At 38.5% G+C, this 15,647-nt stretch overlaps 1 protein-coding gene across 3 annotated transcripts in view; it reads left to right on the top strand.

The window, feature by feature from the left end:
* SEMA3D (semaphorin 3D) overlaps positions 1-15,647 on the top strand; it is a 151,915-nt gene that overhangs the window by 82,566 nt on the left and 53,702 nt on the right. For all 3 annotated transcript variants that reach the window (XM_075427988.1, XM_075427987.1, XM_075427989.1), the window contains exons 6-8: positions 1,385-1,478; positions 4,775-4,903; positions 10,945-11,087. In XM_075427988.1, coding sequence (XP_075284103.1) covers positions 1,385-1,478; positions 4,775-4,903; positions 10,945-11,087 — 366 coding nt within the window. The remainder of the gene's footprint in view (positions 1-1,384; positions 1,479-4,774; positions 4,904-10,944; positions 11,088-15,647) is intronic.

The raw sequence follows: 15,647 nt of genomic DNA, 5'->3' as shown, positions 1-15,647 counted from the left end.
AATGGGGCACCAACATAACATTGTCAGGAAAAAAAAAAAAGCTTATTTTTTAATTTAGTTTTGTCCTTGGTGTGCTCTGTCCCACTTCAGTAGCCCCAGAATTTGGTTTACCTGATATCCCACAAGTTTGGGAAGACAAGAAGTGTTGTTCTTTGATGATTAAATTCAGCTTTGTATCAGCCAGGATAACTGGAGGAAGTGGAATGATGTTCATAGATTGGAATTGATTTTTCTTTTCTCTTAAGGAGCTTAATTATTCAGTATCCTGAGCTTTTGTCTTCTGCGCCTAGAGAGTTCAGGAGACACTTCAATGAAATAGAAAGGTTTGGTCATTTATAATCTGATGTACATTAAGGATGAAGTCTGATCCTACGTGGACATCGTTGAGCATATTTAACTGTCATTTATATTTTTCAGTCCTCTTGCAAGGCAGAGGTGTATTGTCCCTACAATAGACATTAAACCCACAAGAATTTCATTCTTGTGCACTAGTGGGATTTTAAACATCACTCTAGGTAGGAGAGCATGTTAACTGTACTTCTGTAGGCTTTATCCCTGATCTAAGAGCAGCAGAATTCTGAAAATCAAGTCTCTGCATTTGCAAAGACTTCTCTTTGCTCTTCTGAGCAATCAGTTTGCCTTCAGAAGGACTCACTACAGGTTTCAGGTTAAGCATGCTATTAGGTAGTTAATCAAAGGAATAAGTAAAAGCATCCATTTGGGCAATTCAAAGCTGTAGTAAAACTTCAAGTTACTGCTTACAAGAATAGAGTTGTTGATTGCCCACTGAAAACATCAGAAATGGTTTTTAAATATTTTTTTTTCTTTATCTTCATCTATGGCCTTGTTCTGCGAACCAGGAATTAATCACACTGTATTTGAGAACTGCAAGGAAGGATCTATTCTGATATCTCTTGTATCATTAGCCTTGTTAAAAAATAACAAGAAAGAGCATATGCTGCTTCCATTTAAAGGGGGCTGAACTGTGTCTGCCACGAACATTATTCAGCAGGCCCTGGAGATATTTATGAGTCAGCCAGAATCCCTTCTGGGTCTCCAGTTGCAACACAGTCTATCAGCACTTTTCCAAATGGAAGCCAGTGTCTTTTAAGTACAATTTGGCTTTTAATCCGAGTAGAAATGAACAATGCATCTTTTTTTTCTGAAAATAATTGTATTTTTTTATGATTTGTGTTTTAGTATAGTGTGAACAGGATACATTAAAATAAGTGAAAAAATCAAGATACATGAACCATAAACATCAATGCTGAGATGGCAGCTGCATGGTCTAATACACCTTCACTTCATATGTTAGCAGAACTTTTGTCTAAATGACTTTTTCTCTGCACCCACACCAGGATAACGATTATGTGTTTGTTCTCAGGAAACGGTGTTCCGGCTGGATACGCAGAACTTGGAGTCTGGCAGGTTGAAATGCCCTTTCGATCCTCAGCAGCCATTTGCTTCAGTGACGGCAGGTAGGAAACCATCAGAGCCAGGCACTCCCCTCAGATATGCAACGGCTTCATAACGCGAAGTCTGGGGTCAGAGGCTCAGCAGATGCCAGCATTAGAGCTCCTCTGGCATTAGCCATGTTTCTGGTGCTGGTTTGTGCTCTCAGAGCTGAGGGAGACTGTAGTCTGCAGATACCAAAGAGCTGGAAGTGCAGCAACACAAACAGGGACATCGGAGCAGCTGTGAAGCCTCTGCCAGTTGAGCAGGAAGGCGGTTTCCTCCTCACCCAGTCATTTCTCCTTTAAGAAGACAACAAAAAAAAACCCACACAGACAGACAAAGTTTGAAGCGCTTCTGGGCCTCTTTCTGCAATTATCAATATGTTCTGCCCTTTGAAGTTTGCTGACATCTACTATTTCCATAAATACATTTTTGAGGTTTCTATTTACTTGAGTAGCCACTTCTGAAGCTGGAAGCCTAGGAACAAGATAGTGCAATCAGCCTGCTGCGTGCATCACAGCTCTGTGTGGTCTGACATTTGGTGCCAAGGAATGTCAGTTTGACCTCTAGATTTCAAATCACTATAAGAGCTACTTTTGTCATGGTTTGGTTCATAGCTTTGGACAATTTTCATTTAACTTGTCCGTCAAGTATATGAATACAAGATAAGAGTGAAGCACCATGACGTTTTCATTTACAGCCAAAGAGCAGTCGTGACAATGCTTTGAAGTATCGGTCACTCTGTGTTATAAAAAGAATATGACTAATGTTCCGTCTTTATTCTCAGATAATAAGATAGATGATTTGTGATTCTGACCCAACAGATGGAGCAGGACTTCCTTTATTAAAAACAATAGATTAAATCCAGTGCTCATTCTTCTCAGGGACCCCTAGTACTGTTTAATGACCATGAAGTCTATTTTTAAAATGGGATTTTAGAAACTTTAACTTATTTTTTTCTTTTTCTTTTTTTAATGCAATGGAACTCAGTGATTTATTATAGTGTTGGCTAATTCCAGTAGCACCCTAGTGTTTTGACTGCTCTATTAAATCATGTGAAATGAAGAAGCTGCAGTGTTTTAGCTAACTCAGACATGAACTTCAGTAAATAAGAATTTTCATGGTAGATAAAATTAGTGGTCAGGGTATTCTAGTATCCCATCTCTGACTGTGCCTGGTCTCAATTGCTTCACAATAACATACCAGGAGCACTGTAAAGAGTTACAGGCCTGACCAAAGGATGTGTTCTTGGCCAATCTTTTGATGATTACTTTATTCCCAAAAGTGCAAGGAAAGCAGTATAGCTCACAGCTGAGATACTGCCCTGGGACTCAGGGGAGCTCAGTTCCCATCTCTGCCACTGACAAGAGGAGTAAACTTTGGCATGTCACTTCTCTCTGCCTAATTTTGTTTATGTGTAAGATGGCAATAAAGATTACTTGTATCATTCAGAAAGCACTTTGTAATCGGTTATACATATATAAGCTAAATAATTTTTCATTATATTTTCACTCATATATGTAGGTTAACATGACTGAGTAATTTTCATTCTTTGCAGAAATATGTAATCTCTCTTTGTATTCTACACAGCATTTTACCCAAGTAAATTCCACAAATAAATTTGAAAAGCTTTTTTTTTTTGACTGAAAAACCACCTGCTCATCATCCATCTTCTAGTACAAATTACCGCTCGCTAAAACTGTTCTGGACATTAACTGGAACTTGGAATGAGAGATACCAAAAGCCGAGAGCAGTGCTGAAAACACCTTGTCAGCAGAGCCTAAGCAAGGGTGGAGAATTGCTGTTAGCCCTTCAGATTTATCGATCACTGAGTGCTTGTCAGTTAGCAAACACCAATTATCCTGCCCGTTCCTCATTATGACAAATACCTTTCAGAATGCACTATTGTTTCTTTACAAAGGCGACATGCTGTCTGAAAGATTTGCTTTCCAATACTGTCATGGAAATAATACATAAGTAACAATATTAATGAGGTAAAAAGTAAGCTGATAGATCTTTTTTCGACAGATAAAGTGCTTGTGGATCGTGGGCTGTGTTTGTTTTTTTTTCCTTGATCTTATTGTTTTTTAAATGCATTTACTGCTTTTGCAAAGGAAAACACAAATATCTATGTTGAATAGTATTTATTCTGCATTCACTCAGAACAAAGAACTTCTCTCTAAAAGATCTTGTGAAATGTTTCCACACAAAGTATCAGAAAACCTGGAGAGTGAACTCCTGGAAGGGGATTTTTATGTGTCTTATAATTTTTATATGATTAATATTTATGAACAAGAACTTTTTTTCTTTTTACAAACTCCAGGGATTTATTGTTGCAAGTCATTAAACAAAAAACAAACTTCTTCAATCAATAAAGCTATCTTGTTATTTTTCAGAAAAAAAAAGAGAAGTGCAAAAGGCACTAAGCAGTAAAAAAGATTCACGATGATAGTGGTTCTTTGCTTCTTTTTAGAAAAATACTTAGATCTGAAGGAAAAGAGAAAATATTATGCAATTTTAAGGTTTTGAAGTTTTACAATGCCCACAAGGCTGGCAGAAGACTAACTAGTAACTGCAATTGCGGGAAGTGCACTGTACTGTATTGTAGGTATAGTTTCCTTTTGAGGGAAATTCTGGCTGCCTTATTCAAGCAAGATGTTTCATTTATTTTCGTGGGACCACTCACTATGTTAAAATGATCACAATTTGAGTCTGTAGCCATATTCCTACTATTAACATGTTACACAGTTGAGAAGAATTCCCATAGTGCCTAAATTCTTCTTCGTGAATGAAGTGTTGGACGGAGATCCCTACACCAGGAAAGGGCCAAGTTGCAAATCTGCTGTAGTGAAGCATCCATCATGTTTATTATCTCAAGCCCAGGAACAGCAATGCCATCAGGGCTGTGGCAAGTCTGGGACACAAGAACTAGCTTGAATGGATAGACGATCGAGTCCTTGCCACAGCCCCCAGGTCCACGGGCAGTGCTCACGGGGCAGGAAGCTCAGATTGAATACATCTTTATACTCTTAAGGGCTCAACACTCGTTAAAGTCTGGGAATTTGCTTTTCTGAGTACCTAAATTAGATTTGGACTCCTTTACTTCTCAGGCATATAATCACAAACATTACCCTCATTTAAATGTAAGTAACTTCATGGAACCCAAAATCCCATTAAAACATAAACCAATAAGAATTTAAAACGTTAAATTAATTCATAGACCAATTAAACCCAGGTGTTGTTCACCTAACACAACACAAATAGTTTTAATTTTGTTTACCCCACAGCTGTAGAAACCCTATTTCTTTTTCATTTATAGATGAGTATCTTTATGCTGGAACAGCTTCTGATTTCCTTGGCAAAGACACTGCTCTAACACGTTCTTTGGGCCCTTCTCACGACCACCATTACATCAGAACTGACATTTCTGAACATTACTGGCTTACTGGTAAGATCCCAAACATATGCTGTTGTCATTTGCATTGTCCTTTCCTCTCTGAAGTTAATAACCGCTTTCTTATAAAAATATATGTCCCGTAACTATAAATATAGATATTGTATCATTGTATCTTTGAATTACGTAAACTTTTTTTAAAAAAGCTTAGTGGAAAAAAAATGCACTGGAGAAAAGTCACAGAGGTCAAAATGCTAATGAAAAAAGAGTAGGAGCATAAGGCCTAATCATTCTTTCCGTCTTTGATCCATACATCTGTATGTAGCCCTGTAATTGGAATAATATCATGACTTAAATGCTTCTGTTTCCAGTCTTGTTGGAATAATTTTTTTTAAACTTTTTTCCGATCTCTTATTAAAAGCTGTTCCCTACAGCATGTTGAAAATGACAGACTAGAAATTCTATGTTTTTAGGTAGGAGGTATTTTCTTTTTTTTTTATTTTCCTTTTTTGAAGGGGAAAAATACCCTTTGTTGCTGTGAAGATCATTTTAAAACCACTAAGGGCACCCTAAAATAGCTTCCCAAGCAAAACACTGATTTTTCTGGCCCGTTAAAAAACATTCTGAGCTAGTAAACCCTCTAAAAAACTGGATGCATTTACACCCAGCCAGTCTCAAACCACACACAGAGCAACATGGAAAACTTCGCTCACGAGCTAACCCTGTTCAATTAAAGTATCCCCCTTTTAGCCGTCAACTGTCTTTAAAAATGTGGCAACATTGGCCCTGATTCAGGATGCCTGTGTAACTATTATGGGTGTATTGTAAAGCCAGGGCCTGCTGACCACAGGGTTAAGTTGTCTTCCCAGCAGACAACTGAAAGGGATAATTTTGCCTCTTAACTCTTTGAGACCTCAGCAAGAGGAAATGTTCTTTTTTTGTTACTATTTTTTTTTCCTACTCCTCCTCTCTCTTCTTCTAAGCTGTTGCCTTACATTTCTGTTTAGATGCAACTCCATAACCTCAGGATTTCTCCTGGGAGCTAGGGAGGAGAAGAAAAGCCATTTAAAGTCATTTTACCTTTCCCAATAGGAGCAGTCCTTCAGACAGACAGAAAAATCCAACATCTGACTCTGCTCACCTATCCTACTTTCATCTCCTGTGCTGAAAACCTTCCTTGTCTCACCTTTCCTACGTCTTCCATCTCATTTCTACATATCTGTAGTGCAATGTAGACCATAAACAGGTTGTAAATGGTGGGGACCAGGATGTATTCTTCCAGCAGGCAGCTCTGTGACAGTGCAACTAAATACCCAGTTTTATCACTAGCGGCCTAGTGGTGCTCAGTATGGAAAAACGGTTGGGGCAGCCACTTTCCTAAGGGGTGCTATAAGACCCTCAATAGAAAGATTTACTGCAGTATGGCCCTGGGAGCATCTGGTGTTATCATTAGTATAGAGCCACCTTGATGAGCATTACAGTGTTCAATTCTCAGCCCAAAAGAACTGATAGCTTAAATGTTCAGTTCCAAACCTTTATTTATAGTGTTCATGTTTCTTCATGAGTGGTTTGAGACAAGGGAACAGTACAAAAACACAGGATAAACTGAAGATTTGAGAACTGTTACATATTTTATTTTGGAGTCTAGGAGGGGGCGAGCCTGCCTTTCTTCTTCAATTTAGGTTGATTCATTTTTTACTCTGCTTTCAATTAAAGGGTCTGTATTTGTGAAAGTTTTCTAAGGAGAATAATATATTAATATGTCTGGGTTTGAAAAACAGCTTTAGTGTGCTAGACTGCAACGTGAAAATTACCCTACACTGTATAAACATTGAAGACCCTATATATTCTTCAGGTTTACCTTGTTTCCGGCCATATAAAAAACTACAGCAACACTCTGTCTAAGACTTCACATACACAATCCATTCAGTGTTGTACTAGGAGGCACATGTATAAACTAGGTGCTTTTAATATTTTTTTGAAATGGTCCTTTTAATGTTGGAGAAAATTTTGAGTGCAACTCTAAATGATGGAATTGTTTCTGCAATAAGCCATAGGGTAGCCAATATTTTCTTACTTTATTGTGTAACATTACCAATTGCATACACTAGTGCTTTCAGCCGATATTGGTATAAAGAAAATATTTACTTGATTTCAGATTTAAAACTCCCATCTCATCTAAATCCCCTCTTTCCTAAATCTGCCACCCTTTCATTTACCAAGCATGTGTTAGACCTCCAGGAAAGGTTGTATATACTTGAGTAATTGTACAATTAGAAATAAATTATTTCCAGGCATGACTCATGTTTTACTTAGGATAAGCATAAAACATATATCTTTTTTTTTTTTCAGAGGACTGAGGAAGTTTTATTATAATGCACCTTAATATTTTTAAAGTTTAGTCTTATTCTGTTTCTGGAAACAGAATTATTCTTTCCTGGGGGAAGGGAGGGAAAGACAAAGCATTAGGGAAAAATGCGTAGGATACCTTCCAGTTCCTTACAGGGCATCTCTATCTTGACTAATTAAGACATGTCTTAATCTCAGTGACTGAATAGCAGCTCCACAAAAGAGGAAGGGAGGAAGGCAGCTAATCTTTCCCATGACTCATGCTCACACAGGCTCATACTCCTGCGCGCAATGGCACTGCAGACAGAGGGGATGCTGCCTCTGCTCAGACTTCAGCCCTTCTCCTGTAGAGCTGAAGAATCAGGCGCTCCCACAGCCGCTGACTCCCGGGGCTGAGGATGAGTCCTGTGACGGTGGTGGTCCCACTTTGGATGGCAAAGCTGCCCACTGGAAACAAGTCTGCCCCGTTCCAGCCTAGCGGGCAGGGGAGGGCGTCCAGAAGTTGGATACCTGAGCCCTACATACAGGCAGCACTAAGCAGCTTCACATTCTTCCCTCCGTTACAGGAAGCTGAAGCCATAGCTGGAATGAGTACTTCCCTGAAATGCGTTCATCGTTTTAAATTATTTTTTCATTACAATTTAGTCATCTTTGCCAGGGCAAAGACTTGCAGGCAATGACTTCTTTATATCCTGTGAACTTTGGATGAGATTCAGCTCTCTTAGCTCTAAAAGGCAAAAGTGAGCATCCTGTCTGAGCTCAGTCATTTCACTTTTCTCTGTCTGTAACTTACGGAGAGAGGTGATAATTCCACAGGGTGACTCGCCCCACCTGTTGTAGGAATCTGTCTTAAAATAGGATAATTCATTGTCACTTTCTTCCTTGTGTCCCTTCTTGAGAGAGGACCTTGACGAGTGTAGGTTAGGAGCTTGACTTCTAGACAGTTAAAGGTAAATGAGGTGAGCACTTGCATTTTATCATGCCACAGATTTCTGTCAACCCGGCCATGAAGACCTGCTGCCTCCCCCTGTTCTGGGTCATTTTTTCATTTCTTAATGTTCTGGGATTTCCTACTCTTTTGCTGTCCTCTTTTTCTGAGCCTAATGAGTCTTACTTCTCTGTAGGTCTTACTAAGGCATGCATGGTTGCACTGTGTAAATCTACTGCTGGTGCTGGAAGGGTGTGAGAGCCAACAGGTATCCAACAGTAAACATGACCACTCCAGTGAGCCAGCAGTAAAAGACTAGGTGTCACAGCTGTTCCAGCTAGGCCACAAGAGCAGATATGAAAAAGCAAGAGCAACACCTGAATTTATTTCAGCATCTATTGTCAGAGGTCATAATGCCTTTAATCCCGTTTGGTCAAACAGATTCTAGCCACGAAATTAATACACGGCAAAACCTTCTATTGAAGCAACTGGGGGGGACAACCACATATATGGGAAAAGAAACAGTGGTTTAAAATCATCATCACAGAATTTGTTTCCCATGCAAAGAATCCAAAAACACAGTTGGTTTAAACACATTTTACTATGTTCTATGGGTAGATTAAAAAAGATGAGACAAAGATCTCGCTTGCAGAACATAATGTGCTTTTCAGATCATGATCTCATTCGTTAAATTGTTTTCAGTCTCTATGTCTTTGTGTCTTATACAGTGCATTTTTGTTTGGATTTAACTTTCAACTTCAGTGTTTTCAACTGTGATTTAAAATCATTAAGTATTTGTATTCCTTTAATTTGTTAGATATTCCTCTAAATATGTTCCAGGAATTGATATTGAGACATTTGTTTTTGCATTTGGCTTGCCAAGTAAAGCAATGAAATTTAATTTAAAAAAAACATATATTCAGAGTTTTGTTCTGTGAAAGTAGATTAAAAAAAAAATCTATGTGAAATTCAAAAGAATGCTATAGAAGTATTTCACAGGTTTTCCTATTAAATGGCTATTTAGCTAACCGCATATTTAAGAAACCATACTGGAAATGTATTTATGTATTTATTCACGCTTAGAGATCTAATCTTCAAAGTAGCCTTACAGGCCCTGAGGGGTAATTGAATATTTTCCTTAGCCTCATTTTGAAATCCTGACTTAAATTTATAGGGCTTGATGCCTGCATCAATTCATTTTTTCTGCTGACGCCATTCTCTAGTGTCAGAAAGGTTTAAAATGGAAGCAGCACTGTGGCTATTTTGACCCATAAATTTACTCTTCTGTCACGAAGGTGCACATTCAGCACTTAAACACATTGCATTTTTTCTCAAGCCTTTGACCATGAGTTTCTGAATCAAGCACCCTCTTTTTCTCCTGTGTGTGCTGTAGAGTTCATGGTGGAAATTCCTCAAGGCTAATACAAAGCAACAGCCATTAGAAAAAGTACAAAGACATGAAGATACACTAAAAGCTGATAATAGTATTCCCTACATATCGTCAGTGTGCTCTGTTTGCTCTGCCACCTTACACCATATTCCTTACTGCTTTCTGCTGCAGCCTGCCTGCTTATGGGGGACAAAGACTGTGTATTTTATTGCTGAAAGAATGTATTTTAGAGTCAAGGGTCTCTTTGCACCGTATTTGTATAACCACTTCTGTTTAAAGAAAAACATCATTGATCCAAGTACCCTCAGAAAAGCTCATCTATTGCAGTACATTGGGGAGTGTCTTAAAAATCACTTCCCCAAGTAGCTGGTTCACTTGTGCAAGACAGTGTTGTTGCTTGCTCTGCTGCAGTCAGGGACTCCTGGAATTAGTTTAATTTCCGCTTTTAGTGCAAAATTTAAAGAACACACCCCCCCCCCCCCCCCAACTCAAAAATAAAACAAAAAAAAAATGCAACTGCTGAGCAGGTAGAGCATGACTGGAGATCATGGACGAGGGAGCTGACGAAAACAGTGAAGGATGGGTATTAAACTCTTGGCCCAATAAGCATGCTTATAAGATGCAGGCGAAGACACCCAAGCCTGTTTTGAAAGACACCAGAAGTAATATCAGCTCAGCACATCAAGGCAAGGCAAGCTGTAGCATTCCTTGTAAAAAGCAGATTTAAAGAACTCAAGCACACCGTTCTGTTGATATAGCTAATTTATTTTCATGCACTGCAAGGAACTGTGCCCTTAAGACTGACCAGTCAGTTGTGGAGTCTGGTGTGCTAACTTGGGCACCCCAGCATGGCACTCTATTGGATTTGGTGGATGCAGTAAGATTGTGGTAGCAGAGATATGTAGGAAACTTTTAACTTGGGAAAGCTGTCATTTATATAGAATTTCTAATGCTATGGATCAATAAAAGTTCTTTCATTCCTTTTCAAGCTATTGCTAGTAAACAGTAGTGTATTTCTGTATTTATGACTGCTGCACTGTGTAATTAAATTAATTTAAATTCTACCATGTGATTTTAGAAAATCTACTTAGCTTGGTGTTGGTGGCAAGCGCAGTAAGGCAGTTTTTTTGTAGGCATTATTTGCTACCGAGGGTTATCCGATTTTCAGAGAATGATCGCCAGTGCTGCATATTTATGTAAGTGGTAGTAAGATATATATTCAAAAACACCACACTAAGAGTAAATACTTCAGAATCTGTGGTGAGTTTTGCTCGGAGTTAGAAAGAAACTTGCCACTACATGTCTACATAATGACATTTTTATTTCACTGGAAGATGCAACATAAACACAGATATTATAGCAGAAGGTTAGTAGTGAGTATTAAGACTTTCCTTCAGATTTTTAAAACCTTTTTTTGGGAACTTCTAGGAGCGAAATTCATTGGAACTTTTCCCATCCCGGACACCTATAACCCAGATGATGATAAAATCTACTTCTTTTTCCGAGAAATATCACAAGATAGTGGCACATCTGACAAGACAATTCTTTCTCGAGTTGGGAGAGTTTGTAAGGTGAGGACTCTATCTTTTTATTTTGTTAAAAAAAAAGAAGAGGTAGGAGAAAAATAAAATTTTATTTGTTTCTGTGAGAAATCTGGATTTCCCTTCAAATCAGAGGGACACAGTGTTGTTACCCAATGAACCTTCTTAGTATTTTTTTCTGAGAATAGATTACTAATGCTGTCTGAAGTTTACTCGTCTGAAAAGTAGACACGATATGGACTGTGTACCACTTTTAGAAAAGCTAATGTTCTTGTAGATGATAATCCTGTGCCTAAATGATAATGTATTGACCTGCAGATATGCAACAGTGATCTGCTTTGTTGCATAAGCTCTCAATAAGTATTGACTTGTTGAAGTGTACACAATGGCAAGGTATTTGGGTTTTTGTGGAAAGTGCCCACTGAATGGAAGGATATAGCAACCCATCCCTTCAACCTAGCTCAGTACATCATTCCTGGTTATTACTGAGAGCTGACGTCAGTCATTTGTTTTGGCACATTCCTGATAATCAGTTGCGGTGAGGGGAGGCTAAAAATGCATATAGTTTCTGAGCTACACCCACACATGCCCAGAGGTTTTCTCCCCTGGGAAGAAGTGCAGTCCTTGACCTGTTGACCAGGAGGAACCAGGCCCCAGGTCTTCTGCAGTGTAAAATGTGTCATTTGGTTGGTGCCTGACCTCCCTTAAATGATTACTCCGTTCACTTTCTCTTTCGTTATGCTTGGGTTTGCTCCTCATGAAGAATTTCTGCCCCTATGGTATTCATAATGCAGACTTGGATTTTTATGAGCTGCACTCTTTTTGAAGAAGCATCTCTGTCAAGGGCAGAAGCCTCCTCAAATGGTAACGAGAAGAGAAACTAATTCCTGTGTATGAAGACAGCAGTCAATACAGAGTTTGTTGTTCAACAGTGGGCTGATTTTACTAATGTCTTCTTCCCACTACAGCAGAAGAGGCTATTGACTTCTGTGTCAGACTTACTCTCTATCCACTCCCTTGTTCCGTAATACTATAGGATCAGAAGCAGTCAGTATAAGTGCTCTCATCCTGCCCTTAAGTCTTCACTGAATACAGGCACACAGGAATCACTGGCAAAAGTCAGAAAAATGACACTTTAAAGTTGTCTTCATATTAGTAAATATAAGCTTTCAACAAATGTTTATCTCCTGTGATGAACTAGATATCAGCAACACCATCACAGCAATCACACAAGTAGGTACGTTTTTGTAATATTTTGTTTAGGTATCTTCATTTACATGCATTTTCTGAGCAATGTGACTACTGGCAGTGAAAATAATCTTCTTAAGAAGCTTGAAAATTAGTGAGCAAACAAAAGAGTTTGTAATTTTCACTAAGAGGAGTCTAGGAGAAGAGCACTCAGAATGTTTACTGGACATGCACAGAAAGACAAAGAGTGGACAAGCATATGCCTATGCAAATCTACAACTGTTCTTCAGTCCAGCAAACTGCTAACAATCCAGATCTGCGACCACAGCCATTTCACACTTCTGTCCCTGATGTAAAATGTTAAGAAAACAAACAACTCATTCATAAATCAGTTCTCTAGTAGGTTTTTAGCCAGACGAAAGAATGGATAATCTTTTGTTGGGTATTTCACAGCGGTGTGATTAATGGCAGAATGGAAATGCAAACATATATGATTTGCTGATAGACATGGCATTTGCTGACTATGAGAAAGCACTTAATGCATTAGGAAAAATTTGTAGACTACATTTTCAAGCCAAGGCACATGAGAGATAATAGTAAACTAAGATATATTAGCTAGAGATCTCCAGCATTCATTACCTAGAGAAAAAAACAGATAAGATATTGTAATAAAAGCAAAAGTATTGTAAGGAAATCCTAATGACTATGCGTAACCATACCCGAAATGAGACTGAATTTGTGGAGTAATCATGTTAACAGGAAAAAAGTCTTGAATTTTATTTTTAGTAGTCAAATCAAAACAGTGGAAACCGAAAAGTAAGGTGATTGTTATTAACGCTAGTTTTGCACTGTCTATTAATGCTAGTTTTGCACTGTCTGTATTTATTGGGTACTTCCTGATGGATGCAGAATTCTCTTGAAATTCAGACTCTTGGTTTTGTACATTTGTCTTGATTACCTTAAAAAAAACACATTATAATGCATATTATTATAATAAAAACAGAATTATTATGAGTATTTAGTATAACTTTAAATATGCAAATAGATGACTGTTTACAGACTAAAATTCTCTATATCTGTGCTCTGATATGAAACATCTGCTATGCTTAATTCTCTCTGATATGGAATCAACGTCTTTGCAACAATTGAGAATATAGTCACTTCTATTTGCACTGTCTCGTTAATGTGAGCTGGACTGCATAAAGTTAATCCTTTGCCTTCTTTGCCCAGCAAGCAGAGAATAACTGTGGATGGGAGGTGCCCAGCAACTTTGGAAATAATTTCGTTGGTGTGAACCCGTATTTTCTACTGAAACTCAATTGCTCTCTACCTCACTGTGCCTTAGGGCTCCTGTATGTTAATGCCAGAGACACATGCTGAAATTAGAATAGGCTTTGTTTTTAATAAGGAGGTTAGTCAATGCAGCCTATTCTTTGGCTAATTTTCAATGGCTCAACAATATGCCCTCTCACTGATCCTCCCCCTTAGGGAAAATCTTCTCTGGAAAGCATTTGCTTTTCCCCGCTACTTTCAGACCCAGAAGATTACAGTACTCTTGCTGGTAGTTCTTTGCTCAGAGTCAAACAGCTGTCACTTGTCCTGTTCATAAGACCATACTTACCATCTCGAAGCATGCCTTGCAATAACACAGCCACTGTAGCACTAAATAGCACTAATTTAGATTTACGTCATCTGCATTCGGTGTATCCCTAGGGGATATCAGTATGAGTTGAGAGGAAGTGCTTTCAACAGTCACTTTCAGAACCGGTCAAGTAACTTATCATGGCAAACGATATTTTTATTTTTGGCTTGAGGGAGGCAGAAAAAATATCATTGACCTATCTGTAGTATCTGATACTACTTATGGTATATTCCTACTTACATAAAATGTAGTCTGTTGGGTTATGTGCTTTCTTTTCAAATAAGGTCATAGGTAAAAAAAAAAAAAAAAAAATCTTACCACTTAGCCAGCAATGTTTGTTTGTTTTTAAACCACATACACATACACATACGTATATTACCTGATCATACAAACTTTAACTTCTTAAGAGCAAGGACCCACACATTTCTTTTCCTAGAAACACAAGCATAAACACAAGCTTTTACAGCTACATTGTCTTCAAGCTCACACTGCAGAACCAGTGTGCATAAGCTAAAGACACGACACAATCATTACACACTGAGCCAGATTTTGAGGAAAAAATTGCAACATTCATGCACTGTGCCCTCTGCAGCCAAGTAACAAGTGAGCTACCTTTTTAGATACATATTCACCACAAAATGATGACAGAATTGTATTTCTATTTAAGGACAACTTCATATATGCACAAATATAGCCATAAAAAACACCTAGGTTTCCCCTCTTATTTTCCCCACTCAAATAAAGTGAGAAATGAAAATCCTAACTTACAGGAGTCCACAGAAAATTTTTGGAGGGGGAAGAAGGTTTTTGGAGATTTTGTTTGTTTGTTTCCTATACAGAAACACATTTTTTCATAGTTACCACCTCATTGTATCGGAATGGAGTGGAAATTAGCCAAAAGCAGTAGTCTCTCTGCTGCAGTATGAAAATCCTGTTTATTATTACAGCGGTTTGCATTTGCTGTGTTACAGGCTTCTCTTTAATGGTTTTGGTGACGTATTGCAAAAGTCATAGCATGCAGTCTTAGAGACTGATTTCCAAGACCTCAGCTGCCAAGAAATCAGACTTTGGCCCCTGATGCTTTCCCATATTTCCCAAAGTGTTCAGTATCCAGAAATGGCCTTTGTTCTAGTGGGAACAAGTGAGCTCTTTGTCTTTTTTTTGGTATGCCATTCCACCCTCATATATACCACGCTGTACCTGGGGACGAGAATATAGCAATTAAGCACAGCCCACTTGGTTAAACTGTACTTTCTAAACACACTGGAATGTAATCATTTTAAGAGCTCCTGAGTTGAGAGCCTAGTACACACCCTGCATTCCACCTTTGGGTTATGTGATTTATTTCCAAAGCCATGAATATGAGCAGAGTTCAAGGCTATGACCTTGACTCCTGTCTGGTGCTTTAAGGCAATTTTTATTCCCGGAATGGCAGGAGGGAGCTATTCCTCTGCTACTCCAAGTCCAGGTTTCCGGTGGGCTCTGCTGTGGGGCTGCTTGTCTGTAAAAGTTGAAAGGTGTTTTTCTTGTCCTGGAAATAGTCTAGCCATGCCTTTACTGTGACTAGGGATAACTGGTAATTAACATTCTTTGTGTTTCTATATTGTGTAATGCATCACTGTGTAGATAATTGATCCATCTCCAAAACCATTGGAGTTGTCCGTACAGCGTAATACTTTACCGTTCAGCTGTATTAGCTTGGGTCACGGAAGTGAAATAGCCATGTTAACATGTTCTCAGCAGGGCTAATTAGTCTGGGC

Source organism: Opisthocomus hoazin, chromosome 8, assembly GCF_030867145.1.
Source record: "Opisthocomus hoazin isolate bOpiHoa1 chromosome 8, bOpiHoa1.hap1, whole genome shotgun sequence".
In the NCBI taxonomy this organism is placed as follows: Eukaryota; Metazoa; Chordata; class Aves; order Opisthocomiformes; family Opisthocomidae; genus Opisthocomus; species Opisthocomus hoazin.
The sequence above is the reverse complement of the archived record's forward strand: the minus strand, read 5'-3'. Positions and strand labels throughout refer to the sequence as shown.